Source organism: Zophobas morio, unplaced genomic scaffold (genome assembly GCF_036711695.1).
Source record: "Zophobas morio isolate AGI-343-1 ecotype UQ-CSIRO unplaced genomic scaffold, CSIRO_AGI_Zmor_V1 ptg000031l, whole genome shotgun sequence".
In the NCBI taxonomy this organism is placed as follows: Eukaryota; Metazoa; Arthropoda; class Insecta; order Coleoptera; family Tenebrionidae; genus Zophobas; species Zophobas morio.
In genome coordinates this window covers 4,610,938-4,637,131 of record NW_026972136.1, presented here as the reverse complement: position 1 = coordinate 4,637,131, position 26,194 = coordinate 4,610,938, and the positions used below count along the sequence as shown (strand labels likewise).

Genomic DNA, 26,194 nt, shown 5'->3' with positions numbered 1-26,194 from the left:
ATAATTAAAATCACTAAACATTGAAAAATCCAAAAATATTTCAAATACATAATAATTGAAAAAAATCGAAAAATTGCAACAAGGAAACATCGAAAAGTTTAGGAATTGAATTTTGAGAAACAGAAAATCGGAAAATAGAAAAATGTAAAAATCTAATCATTAAAATTTGAGAGACGAAAAATCAAAATTGAAAACAAGGGAATATAAAAATCACTAAAAATTCAAAAAGTAAAAATAGTTCCAAAATATACATAATAATTTAAAAATCTAAAAATTCAAAAATAGAAAAATTATAACAACGAAACATCGAAAAGTTTAAGGATTGAAATTAGAGAAATTGAAAATCGAAAAACTCAAAAACCGCAAAATTAAAAATTTTGACGAAAATCGCAAAATCGAAAACAATGACAAATTGAAATAAACCAAAAATCGAAAAATAGTTCAAAAATCGGAAAAAATCGACAAATGAAAAATTTAAAAATCGTAGAATCGAATGCAGAAAAATTGAAAAACTTAAAAATTACAAATTGGGAGACGAAAAATCGAAAAATGTAAAAATCTAATAATTGAAAAATCCAAAAATTAAAATTTGAGAGACGAAAAATCAAAATTGAATTGGAAAATCTAAAAATTGAAAGAACGAAAAAAATTAAAACACGCAAAATTGAAATCACTAAAAATTGAAAAATCAAAAACAGTTCAAAAATTTACATAATTATTAAAAAATTTAAAAGTTGCAAAATCGTGAAATTGGAGGAACGAAAAACAGAAAATTTGAAAAATCGAAAAATTAAAATTTGAGAGACGAAAAATCGCAAAATGAAAACGAGAAATTAGGATTCCAGAAAGTAAAAATCGAGAAAAAATTTTAAAATCGGTAAAATCGAAAAATGTAAAAGTTGCAACAATGAAACCTAAAAGTTTAAAACTGAAGTTAGAGAAATTGAAAATCGAAAAATTGAAAAACCGCAAAATTAAAAATTGAGACGAAAATCGCAAAATCGAAAATAAAGACAAATTAAAATAAACTAAAAATTGAAAAATCGAAAAATTGTTTAAAAATCTGAAAAAAATCTAAAATAATGAAGAATTGAAAAATTGAAAAATTTAATATAGAAAAATTGAAAAAGCTAAAAATTACAAAGAGAGAGACGAAAAATCGCAAAAATCGGAAATTTGAAAAATTGCAACCATGAAACATGTTTAAGAAATGAAATTCTAGAAATATAAAAATTTAATAATTGAAGGAACGAAAAATTGAAAAATCGAAAAATCAAAATTTGAGAGAAATTAAAATCACTAAACGTTGAAAAATCGAAAAATAGTTCAAAAATATACATAATAATTGAAAAAAATCGAAAAATTACAGCAACGAAACACAAAAAGTTTAAGAATTCAGTGACGAAACATCGTAAAATTGAAAACAACGAAAAATTAAAATATCTAAACATTCAAAAATCGGAGAATTGCAACAATGAAACATCGAAATGTTTAAGAATTCCAGAAATTTAGTAAAGAAAATTGGAAAAACTTAATAATTAAAATTTGAATTTGAGAAAGTAAAAATCGAAAAAAATCAAAGATGGGAAAATCGAAAAATTGCAACAATGAAACATCGAAAAGTTTAAGAATTGAATTTTGAGAAATAGAAAATCGAAAAATTGAAAAATGTAAAACTCTAATTATTGAAAAATCTAAAAATTAAAATTTGCGAGACGAAAAATGAAAATCACTAAAAATTGAAAAATCAAAAATAGTTCCAAAATAAACATATATAATTTAAAAATCTAAAAGTTGCAAAATCGTAAACTTGAAACGAAAAGCCGAAAAATTTAAATTTCTAAAAATTGAAAAATTGTAACCATGAAAACTTGAAAAATTTAAGAATTGAAATTAGAGAAATTGAAAATCGAAAATAGTAAAAAAATCGAAAAATTGAAAAACTTACAAATTACCAAGTGAAAAACGAAAATTCCCAAAATTCAAAACAACGAAAAATCAAAATATCAATTAATAAAAAATGGAAAAATTGAGTAACTTGAATTCGAGAAAGTGGAAATCGAAAAATAATTCAAAAATTGGAAAATTGAAAAATTGCACCAATGAATGTTTGATAATTAAAATTCGAGAAACAGAAAATCGAAAAATCGAATAATTGCAAAATCGTAAAAATTGAAAGAACGAAACATTAAAATCGCTAAAAATTGAAAAATCAAAAATAGTTCAAAAATACACATAATTGAAAAATCTGAAACTTGCAAAATCGTAGAATTGAAGAAACGAAAAACTGATAAATTGAATCATCGGAAAATTAAAATTTGAGGGAAAATGAAAACGACGAGAAATTTGCATTCGAGAAAGTAATGAAAAAATAACTTCGGAAAAATCGAAGATTTAAAAATTACAGCAATGAACCATCGAAAAGTTTGAGAATTGAAATTCGAGAAATTGAAGATCGAAAAATTGAAAAACCGAAAAATTAAAGATTGAGAGACGAAAAATTGAAAAAATTAAAAATTGAAAAATATTAAAACGAGGAAATAAAAATCGAAAAAACTGAAGATCCTAAAAATTGTTACACTGAAACATCGAAAAACTGAAAAATTAAAAAATCTAAGAAAATTTATAATATTTAAAAATCTCAAAATTTAAATTGAGAAATTGAAAAATTAAAAAGGGGGAAACTATAAGTCGAAAAATTTAAACGTCAAAAATTAAGATAATGTAGAATTTGTAAAAACGTAAAATTACTAAATAAAATTCGAAAAATTAGTAGGTAAAGGTTGAAAAATTAAAAACCGAGGAATTCAAAAATACAAAAATTGATAAGTCTAAACTTTGAAAAATTAAACAACATAATTGAAACTGAAAATAGCAAACTCGTAAAATTGAAGAGCTCGTTGACAACTTCAGCGTGCCCGGGATTGACCAAACCGACGACAACGACAAAAAACGAAAATCGCCGGAACCCGACAAAAAGAAAAGGAAGAAGAAAAAACACTAATTTGTACGAATGTTTTTATAATAAATGTTTGACGACTTGTTTGTCAAAGCCACAAGAGTATAAAGTTTCGTTATACCAGGCCAAGCCCCTCACAATCCCACAATGCTTATCATTACAGTAGGCATTATTAAGAATCTCGTCTTCGCATTTAAAAACTAAAACCTTATTCAAGTCGCCACAGACGGCCAATTTGTTGGAATCGTCGAACACTATTCTATAAATGTAGCAGTTGCAACTGGCCACGGAAATAAATTCTTTCGGCTCGCGCTTATCGAGAAGGTAAATGTCGCCCCCTTCGGTCCCCGCGACGACGTAGTTGGAGTTGTGTTGGTTGCAGGCGACGCTGGTAATAGAGCAGAACTCGTTATTGTACAACACTGAAAATTAAAATTAGTTGGGTTATAAATATTGATGAGAGGGAGTTACCTGACGCTGGATTCGGATTTCTGGTGTCCCAAAGACAACATTTTCGGTCAAGAGACGCCGATACGAAGATGTTGGGGTCCGCTCTCAAAGTATCAACATAGTTTACCAGTTCTGTGTGGTAGTCTCTGAAAGATTGAGGTTATGTTTGTCTTGAAGGGTGACCAACTTACTGGAATTGGTGCAGAGGTTTTCTAAGGGTGCTATTGAGGTCCCACACGGTCACTGATTTGCTTGAGCACGATAATACTTGGGGGCTGTTTTTCCAAACGGCGATTTTAGGAATGCGGTCGCTTTCTCGGAAATAAGTGGCGGATTCGACTTTCGAGTTTTCGCGAGATAGTGACAGGATGTTTAGAAGTCCGGTGTCTTCGGCTAGAGCAAACTATACGACGTTGTTGTATGGGTGTCCAATGGTACTTACAGTGTTGTCGTTGATAAATTTTCCGTCGGATACCGTAGACCCAATCAAGCTTCTGTTGTATTTAAGCAGCTGCAAGTTCTCTTCGTTATTAAAAAAGAGGACGGTTCCCTCCCATAAGGTTCCGTTGAGGTTCGACGAGCCCAAAATGGACTCCCCTTTTTCGTTAAAATCTAAAAAAAGTAGATGGTCGTAGACGACTGGGGTTGTCGAAAGCTCGATTTTTCGCTCTAGCGCTTTATTCGGTGGGTACACAACCGTGTTTTGTTGCACTTCCAACATTGTCGTTTTTCGTTAGTACATTTAAATTTGGTTGTTTGAGGTTACGTTCTAGGGACAAAAGTGTCACTTTGTCGAAATCACATGTGCGCCTTCAAATTCCCCTAGTCTGTCATCTTGTAACTAACGTCACGAAAATATCGTTCAAAACCTCGAATTACAATGAAATTGTCTTGCGAAAAAATACGCAGAGGATTTTCCTGTGATTGGTAAGTGCTTCGCTCGAATTGCGTAGTAAAAACTCGGTTGTTTATGTTTTTTTTTGCGAAAAGCCTGATTTGGGGAATGGGTGCGGCGCTTTAGCCACGCGATTTTGCTGATATTTCTTATTCTTCATTTACTAAGTTCGTCCAGAAATTTGTAATGGTGCCAATAAATCCTAGATTTTGAGAATGGCCGTCAGTGTGGTTTTTTAAAAAGGTATTTCACCCGACGAAATGTGCGAATAAGCTCGGTTCGCAAGTGCCTCAGAGTGATAGGAAGTAGCCAGCAGCTATCCTTGATGCCTAGCTTTTGGGAGTCTCGGGCCAATTTTCGCTCTTCTGTAACCGCCTAGTCCCGTTTCGCACTTTCCGAACTATGCCCCAAAAGTTCCACCAGTAGGTACGTCAGTCCCAGCACCCTAACCGCGCATTCTTCACTGTAATTATTTTGCAATTAACCAGGACGTGTCCTGGGAGGTTTCGTCCACTTGTTGAGACACCACAGCACGCTTTTTCTCATGCAAATCGGGCGCTTCTTTGCACAGCTGCAGCAATTAACTGATAACTTTATCTCCTCATGTGTAATAACAAAAACCAATTCGATGATTCTGTATAACCCGTTTTTTTCTAGACTGTAGATAACTTAGAATGGCAGAATCATGTCCGTCAGGAAACAGAAATAATTTAAACGCATTATCAAGTATTAACCGAGATTCTGAACTTCCGAAACAAGACTGCACCAGCCCTAGCCCTACTGAAACTGTCTGTTTAGATTCGTTGTGCTCCACTGAAAATGCACCAGGTAAGAGTCAACCGAACCAAAGACACGCAATAACGCCACTTGTAGGTACATCGCAAAATCACCTAGCCCCTTTGAGCGAAAGATTGGACGCAATATTCAGAAACAGTCACTCTGAAGAGAAACTAGACAAAACGAATTTTTTGAATGAACTAGGCCTGGAAGAATGTGATGAAGAGGACAGTTGTGATAGAGAGGAAAACTGGGAAGATTGCACTGAAGGAGATTTGTCTGAAGACAATCAAGACTTAGACGAGGTACGGTGTTTCACACAAGTTATACCCGTAACGAGCGTTTTATTTGCTTTAGGACGACGATAGTAGTGAAGTTGCCTCAAATTCGCCCCCCGACGTCCACCAAATCACGCAGAAAAATTCATTTCTGAAGAGGTGTGGGTCATATTCAACTGATCGATACTGGGTGAGTGTGGTCACTTCTAATAAATAAATACAGTGGAACTTCCATGCAATGAACACAAAATTGAGTTTTCTGCGATTGCAAGCCCTTGACGTAGTGTCACTTGTTGATTTTGATATTGACCTGATTTAGCGAGTCGCCACTGGTTCTAGCGTTAAAGACGAACACGATGAAAAAAATACAGTGGTGGCGACGTGCTGACAAGTTGTGTGCTTTTTGGTTTCTGGCGAATACGTTTTTTGTATTGACATACACTTAGTTTGATCTTGATTTAAAGTTGTTTACCGCATTCAGCGATACATTATTATTAAAAATCGCGTTAAAGGATGTCAAGGTAAATGTGGAAAGAAGATCATATTCTCATTATGTGACAGAAAATTGTACGCATAATTAAGCTAAAGTGAATTTTAAATGTGTTAATGTCATGCTAATTTTAACGATTCATAATTAACGTGTTGATTTATAAGTTGGTGAAAACCCAATCCACGTGACCTTATTTTCTAACTATAATTAGTAATATAAATTCTGACATTTGGGTGAGTAAACAGAAATTGGTGCTTTGTTTGCAGATGTTTGAGTGTTTTTTATATGTGGATTTTTGAAATAAAATCAAATTAAAAAATTACACTTTTTGAACTTTCCTGTTTGATTTTCATAGTTTCTGTGGTACAGAGATGGCAAAGTTTTTGTGTTCCGAGATGAAACTAACTCGTTATTACGTCGGGATTTTTTGCAAATCTATAGTATACAGGGAATTACCGGAAACCGGTTAAAACTAATAATCCGTTGCAAAAAACTCACGAACAGCCAGATTTGTTTTCTTATTAGTGGCGCTTATATTTTTATGACATCATTAACTTAATTATGACGTCATATCTCTATCTGTTAGCACAGATACTTAACTTTTACGCAATCCACGCAAGCTTTACAAGAAAATATAACAAAATATTTTAATCGTTTTTTTTCTGAAATTTCATTTTAAATTGCGAACTTTTGTGCGTTCAACGTTTTTTTTTTTTATATATAAAAAAATTAAAATTTCCAATCGAAATGTCGAAGATGTATTGTAATCGAGTCGATCGGGTGACTTATTTAAATGTTAAAAAGTAATACAGTCCTGAAGTTGTGGTTTATGAATCCGTGTTGAATTATTGTCTTGGACATCGGAATTTTTGGAAAAAAAATCAAAATTGTACAATTTTTCGTTTGTCTCAGTTTTTCGAGTTTTCAATTTTTCGGCTTTTCGATGTTTTGATTTCGCGATTTTTTAAGTTTCGATTTCTTAATTTTTCGGTACTTCAGTTTTGAGATTTTCTAAAATCTCGATTTTTTCAATTTTTGATATTTCTAAATTTTCGATCTTTCGATGATTCGAGTTCTTGATTTTTCGATCTTTCGACTTTTAGATTTTTCGGTTTTCCTATTTCACGACTTTTCGATGTCTCGGTTTCCGGACTTCCTGATTTCTCGATACATATTTCGATTTTTTAGGTTTTTGATTTTCAATTTTTCGATTTTTCAAATTTTCGGTTTTCGATTTCTCGTTTTTTTTTTTATTTTTCAGCTTTTATATATTTCAATTTTTATAGATTTTGCACTTTTCAATTTTCCAGTTTATAAATTTTTCGATATTTTGTTTTTTTCGATTTTTTGATCGTTCAATTTTCCGAATTTTCCATTTTCAATTTTTGGATTTTGGGCTATTTCGATTTCTCGAACTCTTGATGTTTCGAAGTCTCAGGTTTCCGACTTTCAGGCTTTTAAATTTTCATGTATATTTTTCGATTTTTCGTTCTCGACATTTTGTTTTTGGAGTTTTTAAATTTTTGTGATTGTCGATTTATCGATTTTTTTTTAATTTAAACTTTTCAGTTTTTCGATTTTTAATTTTTGTTTCCAAATTTTCAATTTTTCGACTATTCGATTTCTCGATTTCTTGACTTTTCCATGTTTCGGTTTCTGGACTTCCTGATTTCTCGATATTGTGATTTTTTAAGCTTTTGATTTTTCAACTTTTCGATTTTTTAAATTTTCGGTTTTTGTGTTCTCGATTTTACAATTCTTTGATATTTGATTTTTAGATTTGTTAAATTTTATATTTTTCGATTTCTCGATATTTCGATTTTTCAGGCTTTTGATTTTTCGATTTTTAAAATTCTCGATTTTTGATTTCTCGATTTTGCAATTTTTCGACATTTGAGTTTTGAGGTTTTTTAATTTTTGGATAAAATTTTTTGATATTTTAATTTTTCGATTTTTTTAATTTTATATTTTTCAATTTCTCGTTTTTTTGATTTTTCAGCTTTTAGATATTTCAATTTTTCAATTTTTTTAAAGTTTGCATTTTTCAATTTTCCAGTTCTTAAATTTTTCAAGTTTTAAGTTTTTTCAATTTTTCAATTTCCCGATTTATCGAGATTTCGATGTTGCGATTTTTTGATAGTTCAGTTTTCCGAATTTTGGATTTTCAATTTTTCGCTTTTGGGCTATTTCGATTTCTCAAGGTCTTGACGTTTCGAAGTCTCGGTTTTTCGACTTCTAGGCTTTTCACTTTTCATATATGTATATTTTTCGATTTTTCAAGCTTTTGTTTTCCCATTTTCGACATTTCGTTTTTAGGCTTTTTCAATTTTTGTGATTACAGATTTATCGATTTTTTTTTTTAATTTAAATTTTTCAGTTTTTCATATTTCTTTTTTGGGATTTTTCAGTTTTTCAATTTTTTAATTTTTTTCATTTCCAAAATTTTCGATTTTTCGATCATTCGTTTTTTCGATTTTCGGATCTCTCGACTTCTAGATTTTTCGATTTTCCTATTTTTCGATATTTCGATTTTCAGGCTTTTGATTTTTCGATTTTTAGAATTCTGGGTTTTTGATTTCTCGATTTTGCAATTTTTCGATATTTGAGTTTTGGGGTTTTTCAATTTTTGGATTCAACTTTTTGATATTTTAATTTTCCTACTGTTTAAATTTTAGAATATCGATTTCTCGTTTTTTGATTTTTCAGTTTTTAGATATTTCAGTTTTTAAATTTTACTTTTTTCAATTCTTCAGTTTTCAAATTTTACGATTTTTCGGTTTTTCAATTTTCGATCTTTTTATGTTTGGTTTTTCAAGTTTTTGGATTTTCGACTTTTAGGCTTTTCAATTTTTATATTTCTCGATTTTCGATTTTTTCCTGTTTTTAACTTTTTGATTTCGAGCTTTTGATATTTGGATTTTTTGAATTTTCGATATTTAGGCTTTTCGATTTTTATATTTTTAGATTCTGCAATTTTGCAATTTTGTTTTTGATTTTTGGATTTCTCGTTTTTTTTTTCATTTTTAAATTTTTCGAATTTCCCATTTCTCATTTCGGTTTTTCGATTTTTAAAATTTTTCGATCTAGATTTTCGATATCGAAATTTAGATGTTTCGATTTGTCGATCGTTCAGTTTCCTAATTTTTCAATTTTAAAATTTTCGATTTCGAGTCATTTCCATTTCTCGGTTTTCGATTTTTCGAATTTTTCATTTTTCAATTTTTTGATTTCCCAAGTTTTCTAAATTTTATTTTTGGGATGTTTCAGTTTTTATGATTTTTCGATTTATCGTTCTTTTTTCAATTTAAAATTTTCAGTTTTTCAATTTTTACTTTTTCCATTTTGAGCCATTTCGATTTCTCGAGTTTTTGATATTTCGATTTTCGACTTTTAAGTTTTTCGATTTTCATATTTTTCAATTTTTTGATCTTTGGATTTCTCGTTTTTTTTTTATTTTTCAGTTTTTCGAGTTCTTCGAACATCCCATTTCTCAACATTCCGGTTTTTTGATTTTTAAAATTTTTAGACTTCGATTTTTCAAGTTCTAGATTTTCGATATCGAGATTTCCATGTATCGATTTGTCGATGGTTCAATTACCCAATATTTCGATTTATAGATTTCATCAATTTTTTCAATTTTGAAATTTTCGATTTTGGGCCATTTCGATTCGATCTTTAGATGTTTCGATTTCTCAGTTTTCGATTTTTCTAATTTTTAATTTTTCAATTCTTCATTTTTTATTACTTCCCGAGCGTAAGCAAAGGAAGTATTGTAATCGAGTCCGTCGGCCGACTCTCTACTTTTACGTTTTCTCGATCTTTCATGACCCCTAGAAGACGAAGAAATAGGTCTCCCATTTCCGTCTGTCTGTCCGTCTGTCCGTCCGTCTGTCCGTCTGTCCGTCTGTCCGTCTGTTGTCCCGGATTTTTATTAGACAGATAATCTCCGAAAGTACTCGACCGATTGTTGTGAAATTTTGTACTTATATTAAGAATATCATGTAGATGGTAAAACGCTAACCAAAATTTGTCTAATCATCCCCACCACTAATGCGATGACGTCACTTCAAAATTGTACATAGTAAATGGGTTATCAATTGTATAAAATAACATAGTCCTACACATGTAGTTTACAACTCTGAATCGACTTTTCACCCGAAACGTCCAGATTTTTGGAAAAAAAATCAAAATTATGAAACAACATTTTGAAATTTAATTTTTAATCTGCTAACCAGAATGCTTTGAAATGTTGCAGATGTTTTAAGGCTATAAAGAGCATCATAAATCTTTAGTCAAAAAATATTTGCTTATCCCCTCCAAAAACTTGATGACGTCAGCTCAAAAGTTTGTGGAATAAATCATATCTAAAATGTACAAAATATGATGAGTCTGTACTTGTGATCTATCACTCCATTCATATTTTTTGGATTTGCATATACAGGGTGACTCAAAAAAATTAATGAATGCGTAAATATATTTTATTGATTTAATCAGGAACTACAAAACCGAATGCTCTGAAATCTTGCAGATGTTTTAAGGTCATAAAGAGCATAATAAATGTTTAGTCAAAATATATTTGCTTATCCCCTCCAAAAACTTGATGACGTCAGCTCGAAAGTTTGCCGAATAAATCATATCTAAAATGTACAAAATATGATGAGCCTGTACTTGTCATTTATCACTCCATTCATATTTTTTGGATTTGCATATACAGAGGGACTCAAAAAAATTAATGAATGCGTAAATATATTTTATTGATTTAATCAGGAACTACAAAACGGAATGCTCTGACATCTTGCAGATGTTTTAAGGTTATAAAGAGCATAATAAATGTTTAGTCAAAATATATTTGCTTATCCCCTCCAAAAACTTGATGACGTCAGCTCGAAAATTTGCCGAATAAATCATATCTAAAATGTACAAAATATGATCAGTCTGTACTTGTGATCTATCACTCCATTCATATTTTTTGGATTTGCATATACAGGGTGATTCAAGAAAATAAATGAAAGCGTAAATTTATTTTACTGATTTACTCAGGAACTACAAAACCGAATGCTTCGAAATCTTGAAGATATTTTAAAATTATCATAAGCATGGTAAATTTTTGATCAAAACGTATTTGGTCGTCCCCCCTAAAAAAATTATGACGTCACCACAAAATTTTGCTGAATAAATCCTATCTAAAATGTACAAAATATGGTGAGTCTCTTCTTGTGATTTATCATTCCATTCAAATTTTTTCGATTTGCATATACAGGGTGACTCAAAAAAATTAATGAATGCTTAAATTTATTTTATTGATTTAATCAGGAACTACAAAACCGAATGCTTTGAAATCTTGCAGATGTTTTAAGGTTATAAAGAGCATAGTAAATTTTTAGTCAAAATATATTTGGTTATCTTCTACAAAAAACTGATGACGTCAGCTCAAAAGTTTGCCGAATAAATCGTATCTAAAATGTACAAAATATGATGAGTCTGTACTTGTGATTTATCATTCCATTCATATTTTTGGATTTGCATATTATTATTATTATTATTATTATTATTGGTTATGTTGGCCAACAGGTGTGAACCCAATTACAGACCAACAATAAGCAGGGTGACTCAAAAAAATTAATGAAGGCGTGAATTTATTTTATCGATTTAATCAGGAATTACAAAACCGAATGTTTTGAAATCTTGGGAATATTTTAAAGTTATTATAAGCATGGTAAACTTTTGTTCAAAATGTATTTGTTCATCCCTCCTAAAAAAATTGATGACGTCACCCTTAAATTTTGCTGAATAAATCCTATCTAAAATGCAAAAAATATGATGAGTTTGTACTTGTGATTTATCATTCCATTCATATTTTTTAGATTTTCTTAAGAGGTGGTTCAAAAAAATTAATGAAGTCAATTTATTTTATTGATTAAATTAAAGGCAACACTTATTATTAGTATTACACCCCAACCAACCCAATTTGGTAGACACAAAATTTGTTAAAGGAAAAACTCGGTTGAAGCATAAGGGTAGCACGCTTATTTACATCGACTTTAACATTACAGACCTGCATTTGTTTTATGCGCTCACTTGGTTCCGCGAATGTGAAATAGACATGTTTATAATCAACCAATTGTGAATTTCACCGTCAAGAATTAAAATAAAACCCAATGTTTTATATAATAAGCGGAAGTCGAAGCAATAAAACCGATGGTCGTTTTGTTTACAGTTTCTCTGTTTGACTCTCACGTATGCTGTTACGCCTGTCATCTTAAATTAAGAATGTTTATACATACACGATTTTCATTTGCCTCTGATACGTATACGTGAGTAAATTGTTTCGTTATTTTATTGATTATTACAAATCAATATTCAAAACGACCCAATTCATTTTCCCGAAAATTTGAGAATATAATAATTTTATTCTTAGTATTACACTACATCTATCCCAACTGATATACGTGTTCTTGCAAAAATGTTGATGACGTCATCGCAATTTTTTTTTAAATTCCCACTACAAAAATCTAATGAGAAAAAAAACACAATAGGCATGCAGTCGTCAAGTTTCCGACAGCGAGGGAAGTACTGTCTAAACTCTTTAGACCAATTTTTTTTCGATTTTTTCGGTTTTTCACTTTTTCAATTTCTTGATTCAGTTTTTTGATTTCCCATTTTTCGACATTTCATTTTTGGGGTTTTTCAATTTTTATGATTTTTTTGATATATCTTTTTTTTTAAATTGAAATTTTTAGTTTTGTAATTTTTACCTTTTCGATTTTGGCCCATTTCGATTTCTCGAGCTTTTTGATGTTCGAGTTTTTGAATTTTCGACTTTTAGCCTTTTCGATTTTTTATATTTTTAGATTTTCCAATTTTTCAATTTTTTGATCTTTGGGTTGCTCGTTTGCTTTTTTTGATTTTTCAGTTTTTCGAGTTCCGAAGCCTCAATTTTTCGATTTTATAACATTTACATTTTTCGATTTTTCGAACTTTCCACTTCTCAACATTTCGGTTTTTCGATTTTTGATATCGATATTTCCATTTTCAAGTTTTCGATTTATACTTTTTTTTTAGATTTTTCGAATTTTTAATTTTTCAATTTTGAGATTTTCCAATTTTTTGTTTTTACGATTTTTTAATTTTTCCATTTTTCAAATTTTCCACTTTTTGACGATCATTTTTTTCAATTTTTAAAAGTTTTCAACCTTTTGATTTTTCGATTTCTCGATTTTTCAAGTTTACATTTTTTTATTTCCCAAGTTTTCTGAATTTTATTTTTGGGATTTTTCAGTTTTTATGATTTTTCGATTTATCGTTCTTTTTCAATTTAAAATTTTCAGTTTTTCAATTTTTACTTTTTCCATTTTGGGCCATTTCGATTTCTCAAGCTTTTGATGTTTCGATTTTCGACTTTTTAAGTTTTTCGTTTTTTTACATTTTTAGATTTTCTTTTTTTTAAATTTTTTGATCTTTGGATTACTCGGGTTTTTTTTTGGATTTTTCAGTTTTTCGAGTTCTTTGAACATCCCATTTCTCAACATTCCGGTTTTTTGATTTTTAAAATTTTTAGACTTTTCGATTTTTCAGGTTCTAGATTTTCGATATCGAGATTTCGATGTTTCGATTTGTCGATGGTTCAATTTCCCAATATTTCGATTTATAGATTTCATCAATTTTTTCAATTTTTAAATTTTCGATTTTGGGCCATTTCGATTCGATCTTTAGATGTTTCGATTTCTCAGTTTTCGATTTTTCTAATTTTTAATTTTTCAATTCTTAAGTTTTTAAGTTTTTTGATTTTTTCGTCTTTTCACTTTTTCAATTTCTTGATTAATCGAGATTTCGATTTTCAATGTTTCGATTTCATGATTCAGTTTTTTGATTTCCCATTTTTCGACATTTCATTTTTGGGGTTTTCAATTTTTATGTTTTTTTTTATTTATCGTTTATTTTTAAATTAAAAATTTTCAGTTTTGTAATTTTTACTTTTTCGATTTTGGCCCATTTCGATTTCTGGAACTTTGGACGTTCTAGTTTTTGAATTTTCGACTTTGGCTTTTCGATTTTTTATATTTTTAGATTTTCCAATTTTTCAATTTTTTGATCTTTGGTTTTCTCGTTTATTTTATTGATTTTTCAGTTTTTCGAGTTCCGAATTCTCAATTTTTCGATTTTGTAACATTTACATTTTTCGATTTTTCGAACTTTCCACTTCTCAACATTTCGGTTTTTCGATTTTTGATATGGAGATTTCAATCTTTGATTTTTCGGTTTTTACAATCTTTCAATTGTTCGATTTCTAGATATGTCGATTTTTCAGTTTTCCTGCTTCCGTCTGCCGTCTGTTGGTGATTTTATTAGACAAATAATTTTCAAAACTACTGTACTGATGGTTGTGAAATTTTATACGCATTTTAAAAATGTCGTGTTTCATCTTAAAGTTTTGCCAACTAAATCCTATTAAAATTTTACGACAAAATTTTACAATTTAATTAACTTGGAAACTACAAAACCGATTGTTCTCAAATTTTGCATACGCTTGAAATTTGTTATAAATCTGATAACTCGCTAATCGCACTTCATCTGCTTAACCCTTTCAGAAATTTGGTGACGTCAACGCAAAATTTTGCTAAGTAAACACTATTTAAAATATGTAGATGCAAATTTTTGACGAAAAATTTCAAAATTTTGCAATCTAATACAGAAACAACAATTATCACAAAATTTTGTTAAATAAATTTGTCCTGAAATTTATAGTGTGATTGTTCTTTTATTTGAAATTTTATAACACGTAACGAGTTAAATAATAGTCAGTGTTAACGTTTTGGTTAAAATTAACATTGAACACATCGAAGACAACACAAGACTAGATTTTACAAATAAAAATGTTGTTTACCCTCCGTATAAATAACAAACCCCCGTTTACCTTTTCTAATACATTTTTAACCACCCAAACCTTTTACCCAAAAGCTTGCGTTTCTTTTAATCGAACTTTCATGACTTCCCGTGCGTTTTTGAGCCCAAACACGCTTCCAAGTCTTCGCCGCATAAAAAACACCGAAATTCCTCATAAATCGATTAAACCTTTTCAATAATTCAGCCTCATTATTTACCCATAAGTTTTCGTTTCAATTAGATCGACATCAATTCGGCCCGAAATAAGTGCGTGAAGCTGCGTATTCTCCAAGAAGTTTATTTGGCCGGTCCGGAGTGAAATTTAGTGCGTGTTTCGAAATTTCTCGTGGTCAACGTACCCCGGTAAATAATAAAGTTTGGCGAAATTTTGAGCGTCGGCCAATACGTGTAAACAAAATAAATTTGCGCGAAAATAAGCGCGAACGGCAATAAAAATGAAAATTTTATGACGGACAAGTTCGTCGTAATGAGATAAAATAAATGTATGCATTGTAAAATTTGTGCAAAGGTACGTATTTTGCAATTCAGAATTGGTTGTGTGCAGGGCCGGCTCTAAGGGACCAGGCGCCCCGATGCAACTTACTGTTCAACGCCCTTTAAAAATTGTTTGTAAAAAAAAAACAAAAAAAATGTTGTAATCACATATTTTTGTAGAGAGATACTTTTAATTAACAAGCATACATAAAATTATGATGAATCAATCTTAATATACATATAAAAGTGTTTGTCCTGACTGACAGACTAACTGATCTATCAACGCAAAGCCTGAACTACTGCAACTACAAACATGAAATTTGGATAGTAGATTCCTTTTGTGCCATAAGCACCCACTGAGAAAGGATTTTTGGAAATTCCGCCCCAATTGGACAAAATAGGGGAATGTAAAGATTTATGTTAAAAATCTTTACATTACAAAAATTTTTAAATTCTTAATTTTGTAAAATTGATACGATTTCAAAGTTATTTTTAATTTAGACTTACCTCAGTGTTATTCGAAATTAAAATTTAAAATATAACAAAACTGAACAACCACCACAACCAGCCGACTAGACTCGGAAAATACAATTTTTAAGTTTGTGCCGACAAGGAGTTTTATGGTACCAACAAACATCACAAATGTTAGAAAAACATCTGGTTTTGGTCATACCGCTGTCTCGTCAAATTGTTACCCAGATAATGGCAGTCATAAATCTGTTATTTTTTGTCGGTATTGATCTAAAGGTCCAATTACCCAACCCAAAGTTTCGATGGGCGCCTTGGTCTGTTCCTGCTATAATATTTTGTACGTAGTAATTCAATGCAAATCTAATACTCCTATTAATTTATTTCTATGGAGAAGCATAGGCGCCGCCCGCCGCCTGGCGCCCCTTCTCATGGGCGCCCCGATGCGGTGCATCTTTCGCTTACCGTGTTAAGCCGGCCCTGGTTGTGTGTAGGTATTATTTTTACGATTTTGTGTTGCTGGTAGAGAAATTTATGTGAAGTCTGCGGATTTTAAAGCGATTTTACAGCGCGGCGAATTTGTTTATTTATGAAATTGTCATAGTTCACGTCTTTGACAGGCGCTTGCATTCAATAAACAATAAACGAATTCTGCATGATAATGAACAGAATTTCAATAAAGCCATTGTTAGAACACAGTGTAGTTGACAATAATTACCCGTACATGAAAAAATACAAGTTGTGGACGAAATTTTCGTCGTTTTTTTCCGGTCGAAACACTAATTCCACCTTAATGGTTGTAGTTTTAGTTTTGATAGCACCAGTCGGAAATGTCAAGAATATGATACAAAAAACATGTTGATAACAGAAAAAAATTATCGCTGTTTTACTTCGAAGAAAGTGTTTGGTTTTATGGTGACGATTTATTTTGGGTATGATTTATGGCGTTCTTTTTCGTTAACTCAATGATGATGATGATACTAGTGAGTGTTGAGTTAGTAACACGACGCGTGTTGATTAACGCATGATCGATGTCTAATCTTCTCTCTGAATTCGGGGAGTTTTTGTTGTTGATTTTATCGGTGCGATTTGGGTTTCATATTTTTTTGTTTTGCAGAGGAAACGAAAGTTGGACGTGCAGAATGGGTTTCCGTGCAAGAAGCTGCTGCCGGAGAAGAAATCTGACGTCATTTCGATGCCCACCGAGCCTTCTGCTCGAGTGCCGGGAGCGGCCGAAAGCACTGGTAAGATTTTTTCTTAAAAATAAGGCACTTTAAGAATTACTTAAATAATGTTTTAATTTTTACATGTAGTTTTTTTTTTTATTTTGATCTTTCACGTATTTCGGAGAAATTAACAAAGCAGATTTTTTATAAAAATTATTATTATTTTTTCGAAGTGACATACGAAATTTTAAATAAGTTGAGTTTTTTTCAGAAAAAATGCGGAAAATTCTAATGTATGTTATTCAGCGCGGTTGTAAAATTACTGGTTTTAAGGGATTTCAGGAAAATTACAAAGCAGATTTTTTTATAAAAATTTATTCCATAATTTTTTTAATCACAGGATGTCTTCAGTTTTTAGGGATAAATAATTAAAATTCTATTAACATTTTATTATAACTAAAAGATAATAGTGACTTACGAAATTTTAAGTAAGTTGAGTTTTTTAGAAACATTGAGAAATTCGTTTTTGCGAATTTTATTTGTTTAAATAATATATTTTTTTAATTGTTGAAATATGTTAATTTTATTATTCAACGTTTCATGAATTTCAGAGAAATCACAGAGCCAATTGTTGGATGAATTTTCGAGGATAAATAAATCAAATTGTAGTAATGTTTTTTAATAAACTAAAAAAATACAAAATTTTAAACAAACTCAGTTTCACAGAAAAATCGATAAAAATATTTTTTTAATTATTTTTTAATAATATATTTTTAATTACTTAAATAAAATTTTCTTTTTAATTAATTGAGCAAATTTTTTTATAAAAATTTAATCAATAATTTTCTTGAGATGACGTCCTCAATTTTAAGTTTCTAAGAATAAAAAAAAAATCATCACGATTGAGATGGGGTGGGTGGGCGGGGTTTATATTATGCCTTTTTTTCTAAATATACATAGTATTCTTTGAACATCACGATACTGAAAAACATATTTTAATTTTTTGTAAAGAAATAAGTATTGTGCAGTTAAGCTCCGCCTCCTTAATTCTCGGAGTAAAAAAATCATTACAATTGAAATAGGGCGGGTGGGCGGGTTTTCACTTTGTTTTTTTGTTTTAGTATGTGTAGACTTCTTTTCACAACAAAAAACTTAAAACATGATGGAAAATTTGCATAAGGAAAATATCGATTTTGCAATTAGGCTCCGCCCCATAATTGCAAAATCCATATTTCCTTGCCAAAATGCACCATTTTAACAATATTTTAAGTTTCTTGTTGTGAAAACATGGCTATGTATATTAAAACGAAAAAGGCAAAATATAAACGCCGCCCGCCCGCCCTGTCTCAATTCTGATGACTTTTTGTATTCGTCGTGAGCCGAGGGGCGGAGCTAATTGCAAAATCCTTATTTCTCTACAAAAAATAAAAAACATGTTTTTGAGTATCGTGTTGTTTTTCAATTTTTCGATGTTTCGATTATTTTTTAAATTTTAATTTTTCAATTTCTCGACCTTTTGATACTTAGACGTCTCGGTTTTGTTGAGTTTTCAAATTTTCTACTTTTAGGCTTTTCAATTTTTACATTTTCCGATATTCCAATTTTTCGATTTTTGAATTTTTTGATTTTACAATTTATTATTTTGTTTTTTTGTTTAATTTGAATTTTGCAGTTTTTCAATTTTTTCTTTTTCGGCTTTGGGTCATTTCGATGTCCCGAGTTTTTTTTGATCGATTTCTTATTTTTTCGTTTTTTGGAATTTTGGACTTTTCGGCTTTTCGATATTTGGATTTTCCGATTTTTCAATTTTTTGTTTTTTCGGTTTCTCGTTTTTTTGATTTTTTACTTTTTCGAGTTCCGAGTTCTCGATTTTTCTATTTTGAAAAATTTACATTTTTCGATTTTTCAAAGTTTCCATTTTTCAGCATTTCGGTTTTTCAATTTTAAAATTTTTCGACGTTTCCATCTTTAGATTTCTCGGTTTTCAATTTTTCTAAGTTTAGATTTTTCAATTTCTCATTTTTACGATTTTTTAATTTTTCGAATTTTAGATTTCTCGACATATTGTTTTTTCAGACCAGAGCCTAATTGCAAAATCCATATTTCCTTGCAAAAATGTACCACTTTAACCATAGTTTAAGTTTTCTTGTTGTGAACAGATGGCTATGTATATTAAGACAAAAAAGGCAAAATATAAGCCCCGCCCACCCGCCCTGTCTCAATTCTGATGATTTTTTTATTCGTCGTGAGCCGAGGGGCGGAACTAATTGCAAAATCCTTATTTCTCTACAAGAAATAAAAAACATGTTTTTGAGTATCGTGTTGTTTTTCAATTTTTCGATGTTTCGATTTTTTTTATTGGTTAGTTTCTCGATTTTTCGATTTTCAATTTTTTGATTTATCGATTATTTTTTAAATTTAAATTTTTCGATTTCTCAACCTTTTGATACTTAGACGTCTCGGTTTTGTTGGTTTTCTAATTTTCGACTTTTAGGCTTATCAATTTTTACATTTTCCGATATTCCAATTTTTCGATTTTTGAATTTATTATTTTGTTTTTTGTTAAATTTGAATTTTGCAGTTTTTCAATTTTTTCTTTTTCGACTTTGGGTCATTTCGATGTCCAGAGCTTTTGATCGATTTCTTGTTTTTTCGATTTTTGGAATTTTGGGCTTTTCGGCTTTTCGGTATTTAGACTTTCCGATTTTTCAATTTTTTGTTTTTTCGATTTTTCGTTCTTCTGATTATTCACTTTTTCGAGTGCCGAGTTCTCGATTTTTCTATTTTGAAATATTTACATTTTTCGATTTTTCAAACTTTCCATTTCTCAACATTTCGGTTTTTCAATTTTTACAATTTTTCGACGTTTCGATCTTTCGATTTTTAATTTTTCGATTTATCGATTTTTTTTTCATTTAAATTTTTCGATTTTGGGCCATCTCGATTTCTCGATCTTTTAATGTTTCGATTTCTCGGTTTTCGATTTTTCTAACTTTAGATTTTCAATATTTCATTTTTACGATTTTTTAATTTTTCGAATTTTAGATTTCTCGACATATTGTTTTTTCAGACCAGAGCCTAATTGCAAAATCTATATTTCCTTGGAAAAATGTACCACTTTAACCATGGTTAAAATTTTCTTGTTGTGAAAAGAAGGCTATGTATATTAAGACAAAAAAGGCAAAATATAAGCCCCGACCACCCGCCCTATCTCAATTCTGATGATTTTTTTATTCGTCGTGAGCCGAGGGGCGGAGGTTAATTGCAAAATCCTTATTTCTCTACAAGAAATAAAAAACATGTTTTTGAGTATTGTGTTGTTCAAAGAATGCTATGTATATTAAAAAAAAAACAAGCCAAAAATTAAGCCCCACCTATATCCATACCAATCTCAATTGTGATGAATGTTTCATTTTAAATTTCTTGGTTTATCAATTTTTCGATTTCTCAATTTATCGAAATTTCGATGTTTCGATTTTTTTTTATTGTTCAGTCTCCAGATTTTTCGATTTTCGATTTTTTAATTTATCGATAATTTTTAAAATTTTAATTTTTCGATTTTGAACTACTTCGATTTCTCGACCTTTTGATATTTAGACGCCTCGGTTTTGTTGAGTTTTCAAATTTTCGACTTTTAGGCTTTTCAATTTTTATGTTTTCCGGTTTTCCAATTTTTCGATTTTTCAATTTTTTGGTTTCCCAGTTTCCGACATTTCATTTTTGGCGGTTTTTCAATTTTGTGATTTTACAATTTATCGATTTTTTTGTTAAATTAAAATTTTTCAGTTTTTCAATTTATTTTTTCGACCATGAGCCATTTCGAATTTTCGACTTTTCAATTTTTTGATTGCCCATTTTTTGACATTTCATTTTGAGGTTTTCTCAAGTTTTTGTTTTTTCGGTTTCTCGTTTTTTAATTTTTAACTTTTTCGAGTTCCGAGTTCTCGATTTTTCTATTTTGAAAAATTTACATTTTTCGATTTTTCAAACTTTCCATTTCTCAACATTTCGGTTTTTCAATTTTTACAATTTTTCGACGTTTCGATCTTTCGATTTTTAGGCTTTTCAATTTTTATGGTTTCCGATTTTCCAATTTTTCGATTTCTCAATTTTTTTATTTCCAATTTTCCGACATTTCATTGTTGGGGGTTTTTCAACTTTGGGCCATTTTGATATCGAGAGTTTTTGATGTTTCGATTTATTGGTTTTTCGATTTTTCGAATTTTAGGCTTCTCGATTTTTAGATTTTCCGATTTTCCAATTTTTTGACATATCATTTTAGGAATCTTTCGATTTTTTGTTTTTTCAATTTCTCGTTTTTTTGATTTTTCACTTTTTCGGCGTTTCCATCTTTCGATTTTCAATTTTTCGATTTGTCGATTTTTTTTTCATTTAAATTTTTCGATTTCGATTTTTCTGAATTAAGATTTTTAAATTTTTTAATTTCCCATTTTTTCGAGATTTCATTTTTGGAATTTTTCAATTTTTCATTTTTACGATTTCTTAATTTTTCCAATTTTCGATTTCTCGACGTATTGTTTTTTCAGAGCAGAGCCCAATTGTAAAATCCATATTTCCTTACAAAAACGTACCCTTTTAAACCTGTTTTAAGTTTCCAAGAATAAAAAATTGGTCTAAAGAGTTTAGACAGTACTTCCCTCGCTGTCGGAAACGTGACGACTGCATGCCTATTATGTTTTTTTTTCGCAATGGATTTCAAAGAATTCGGTTTTATAGTTCCTGAGTAAATCAATAAAATTAATTTACGCATTCATTAATTTTTTTGAGTCACCCTGTATATGCAAATCCTAAAAATATGAATGGAGTGATAAATTACAAGTACAGACTCATCATATTTTGTACAGTTTAGATAGGATTTATTCGGCAAACTTTTGAGCTGACGTCATCAATTTTTTGGAGGGGATAAGCAAATGTATTTTGACTAAACACTTATTATGCTCTTTATAACCTTAAAACATCTTCAAGATTTCAAAGCATTCGGTTTTGTAGTTCCTGAGTAAATCAGTAAAATAAATTTACGCTTTCATTAATTTTTTTTAATCACCCTGTATTTGCAAATCCAAAAAATATGGATGGAGTGATAGATCACAAGTACAGACTGATCATATTTTGTACATTTTAGATATGATTTATTCGGCAAACTTTCGAGCTGACGTCATCAAGTTTTAGGAGGGGATAAGCAAATATATTTTGACTAAACATTTATTATGCTCTTTATGACCTTAAAACATCTGCAAGATTTCAGAGCATTCGGTTTTGTAGTTCCTGATTAAATCAATAAAATATATTTACGCATTCATTAATTTTTTTGAGTCACCCTGTATATGCAAATCCAAAAAATATGAATGGAGTGATAAATTACAAGTACAGACTCATCATATTTTTACAGTTTAGATAGGATTTATTCGGCAAACTTTCGAGCTGACGTCATCAATTTTTTGGAGGGGATAAGCAAATATATTTTGACTAAACATTTATTATGCTCTTTATAACCTTAAAACATCTGCAAGATTTCAAAGCATTCGGTTTTGTAGTTTCTGAGTAAATCAGTAAAATATATTTACGCATTCATTAATTTTTTTGAGTCACCCTGTATATGCAAATCCAAAAAATATTAATGGAGTGATAGATCACAAGTACAGACTCATCATATTTTGTACATTTTAGATATGATTTATTCCACAAACTTTTGAGCTGACGTCATCAAGTTTTTGGAGGGGATAAGCAAATATTTTTTGACTAAAGATTTATAATGCTCTTTATAGGCTTAAAACATCTGCAACATTTCAAAGCATTCTGGTTAGCAGATTAAAAATTAAATTTCAAAATGTTGTTTTATAATTTTGATTTTTTTTCCAAAAATCTGGACGTTTCGGGTGAAAAGTCGATTCAGAGTTGTAAACTACATGTGTAGGACTATGTTATTTTATACAATTGAAAACCCATTTACTATGTACAATTTTGAAGTGACGTCATCGCATTAGTGGTGGGGATGATTAGACAAATTTTGGTTAGCGTTTTACCATCTACATGATATTCTTAATATAAGTACAAAATTTCACAACAATCGGTCGAGTACTTTCGGAGATTATCTGTCTAATAAAAATCCGGGACAACAGACGGACAGACGGACGGACAGACGGACAGACGGACGGACAGACGGACAGACGGACGGACAGACGGACAGACGGACAGACAGACGGAAATGGGAGACCTATTTCTTCGTCTTCTAGGGGTCATGAAAGATCGAGAAAACGTAAAAGTAGAGAGTCGGCCGACGGACTCGATTACAATACTTCCTTTGCTTACGCTCGGGAAGTAAAAATCATCACAATTGCGATAGGGCGGGTGGGCGGGCTTACGCTTTGCTTTTTTGTTTTAATATGTGTAGAGTTCTTTTCATAACAAGAAACTTAAAACATGTTTAATATGGAAAATTTGTATATGAAAATATCGATTTTTCGTAATTGAAAAATCTATATTTCCTTGCAAAAATGTATCACCTTAACCATGTTTTAAGTTTCTTGGCAAAATATAAGCCCCGCCCACCCGCCCTGTCTCAATTCTGATGATTTTTTTTTATTCCTCGTGAGCCGAGGGGCGGAGCTTAATTGCGAAATCCTTACTTCTCTACAAGAAATAAAAAACATGTTTTTTGGAATATCGTGGTGTTCAAAAAATACCATGTATGTTAAGAAAAAATCAAGCCAAAAATTAAGCCCCACCCATATTGTGATGAATGTTTAATTTTAAAAATCTCGGTTTTTCAATTTTTCGATTTCTCGATTTATCGAGATTTCGATGTTTCGATTTTTACTTCCCGAGCGTAAGCAAAGGAAGTATTGTAATCGAGTCCGTCGGCCGACCCTCTGCTTTTACGTTTTCTCGATCTTTCATGACCCCTAGAAGACGAAGAAATAGGTCTCCCATTTCCGTCTGTCTGTCCGTCCGTCTGTCCGTCTGTTGTCCCGGATTTTTATTAGACAGATAATCTCCGAAAGTACTCGACCGATTGTTGTGAAATTTTGTACTTATATTAAGAATATCATGTAGATGGTAAAACGCTAACCAAAATTTGTCTAATCATCCCCACCACTAATGCGATGACGTCACTTCAAAATTGTACATAGTAAATAGGTCTTAAATTGTATAAAATACCATAGTCCTACACATGTAGTTTACGACTCCGAATTCAGTTTTTACCCGAAACGTCCAGATTTTTGGAAAAAAAATCAAAATTATAAAACAACATTTTGCAATTTAATTTTGAATCTGCTAACCCGAATGTTTTGAAATGTTGCAGATGTTTTAAGGCTCTAAAGAGCATCATAAATCTTTAGTCAAAATATATTTGGTTATCCCCTCCAAAAACTTGATGACGTCAGCTCAAAAGTTTGCCAAATAAATCCTATCTAAAATGTACAAAATATGATGCGTCTGTGCTTGTGATATATCACTCCATTCATATTTTTTGGATTTGCATATACAGGGTGACTCAAAAAAATTAATGAATGCGCAAAATTTATTTACTGATTTACTCATTAACTACAAAACCGAATGCTTCGAAATCTTGAAGATGTTTTAAAGTTATCATAAGCATGGTAAATTTTTTATCAAAATGTATTTGGTCGTCCCTCCTAAAAAATTTATGACGTCACCACAAAATTTTGCCGAATAAATCCTATCTAAAATGTACAAAATATGGTGAGTCTCTTCTTGTGATTTATCATTCCATTCAAATTTTTTCGATTTGCATATACAGGGTGACTGAAAAAAATTAATGAATGCGTCAATTTATTTTATTGATTTAATCAGGAATTACATAATCGAATGCTTTGAAATCTTGGAGATGTTTTAAAGTTACCATAAGCATGGTAATTTTTTTATCAAAATGTATTTGCTCTTCCCCCCTAAAAAAATCGATGACGTCACCCTAAAATTTGGTGAATAAATCCTATCTAAAATGTGAAAAATATGATGAGTCTGTACTTGTGATTTATCACTCCGTTCATATTTTTTCGATTTGCATATATATAGGGTGACTGAAAAAAATTATTGAATGCGTCAATTGATTTTATTGATTTAATCAGGATTTACAGAACCGAATGCTTTGAAATCTTGGAGATGTTTTAAAGTTATTATAAGCATGGTAAATTTTTTATCAAAATGTATTTGCTCATCCCCCCTAAAAAATTGATGACGTCACCCCAAAAGTTTGCTGAATAAATCCTATCTAAAATGTACAAAATATGATGAGTCTGTACTTGTGGTTTATCATTCCATTCATATTTTTGGATTTGCATCTACAGGCTGACTCAAAAAAATTAATCAATGCGTGAATTTATTTGATCGATTTAATCAGGAATTACAAAACCGAATGCTTTGAAATCTTGGAGATATTTTAAAGTTATTATAAGCATGGTAAACTTTTGTTCAAAATGTATTTATTCATCCCTTCTAAAAAAATTGGTGACGTCACCCTTAAATTTTGCTAAATAAATCCTATCTAAAATGCAGAAAATATGATGAGTTTGTACTTGTGATTTATCATTCCATTCATATTTTTTAGATTTTCTTAAAGGGTGGCTCAAAAAAATTAATGAAGTTAATTTATTTTATTGATCAAATTAAAGGCAACACTTATTATTAGTATTACATTGGACCAACCCAATTTGGTAGACACAAAATTTTTTAAAGTTAAAACTCGGTTGAAACATAGCTGACTAGGTTCCGCGAATGTGGTATAGACATGTTTTAAATCAACCAATTGTGAATTCCACCGTCAAAAATTAAAATAAAATCCAATGTTTTATATAATAAGCGGAAGTCGACGCAATAAAACCGATTGTCGTTTTGTTTACAGTTTCTTTGTTTGACTCTCACGTATGCTGTTACGCCTGTCATCTTAAATTAAGAATGTTTATACATACACGATTTTCAGTTGCCTCTGATATGTATACGTGAGTAAATTGTTTCGTTATTTTATTGATTATTACAAATCAATATTCAAAACGACCCAATTCATTTTCCCGAAAATTTGAGAATATAATAATTTTATTCTTAGTATTACACTACATCTATCCCAACTGATATACGTGTCCTTGCAAAAATGTTGATGACGTCATCGCAATTTTTTTTTAAATTCCCACTACAAAAATGTAATGAGAAAAAAAACACAATAAGCATGCAGTCGTCAAGTTTCCGACAGCGAGGGAAGTACTGTCTAAACTCTTTAGACCAATTTTTTTTACTGTTCAGTTTCCCGATTTTCAATTTTTTGATTTATCGATTATTTTTTAAATTTTAATTTTT

At 30.3% G+C, this 26,194-nt stretch overlaps 2 protein-coding genes across 5 annotated transcripts in view; one reads left to right on the top strand and one right to left on the bottom strand.

Moving 5' to 3' along the window:
* Nucleotides 1–3,004: 3,004 nt before the first annotated feature.
* On the bottom strand, nucleotides 3,005–4,225 carry LOC135139248 (methylosome protein WDR77-like). Its single transcript, XM_064069407.1, has 4 exons — nucleotides 3,852–4,225; nucleotides 3,601–3,812; nucleotides 3,431–3,555; nucleotides 3,005–3,381 (listed from the first exon to the last, which is right to left on the bottom strand). Exons 1-4 carry the CDS (start codon nucleotides 4,128–4,130, stop codon nucleotides 3,020–3,022), a joined length of 978 nt encoding a protein of 325 aa, XP_063925477.1. The 5' UTR covers nucleotides 4,131–4,225; the 3' UTR covers nucleotides 3,005–3,019.
* A 10-nt stretch (nucleotides 4,226–4,235) lies between these two features.
* The window catches only part of LOC135139246 (F-box/WD repeat-containing protein 7-like), a 43,512-nt gene continuing 21,553 nt past the window's right edge, over nucleotides 4,236–26,194 (top strand). Inside the window, exons 1-6 of one of the 4 annotated variants that reach the window (XM_064069404.1) lie at nucleotides 4,405–4,730; nucleotides 4,793–4,911; nucleotides 4,962–5,132; nucleotides 5,178–5,386; nucleotides 5,439–5,549; nucleotides 16,813–16,939. In XM_064069404.1, the coding sequence (XP_063925474.1) occupies nucleotides 4,979–5,132; nucleotides 5,178–5,386; nucleotides 5,439–5,549; nucleotides 16,813–16,939 (601 nt within the window). In that variant the 5' untranslated portion in view covers nucleotides 4,405–4,730; nucleotides 4,793–4,911; nucleotides 4,962–4,978. Of the gene's footprint in view, nucleotides 4,337–4,404; nucleotides 4,731–4,792; nucleotides 4,912–4,961; nucleotides 5,133–5,177; nucleotides 5,387–5,438; nucleotides 5,550–16,812; nucleotides 16,940–26,194 lie in introns of those variants that run through there. The other 3 variants (XM_064069403.1, XM_064069406.1, XM_064069405.1) reach the window with 3 other exon arrangements.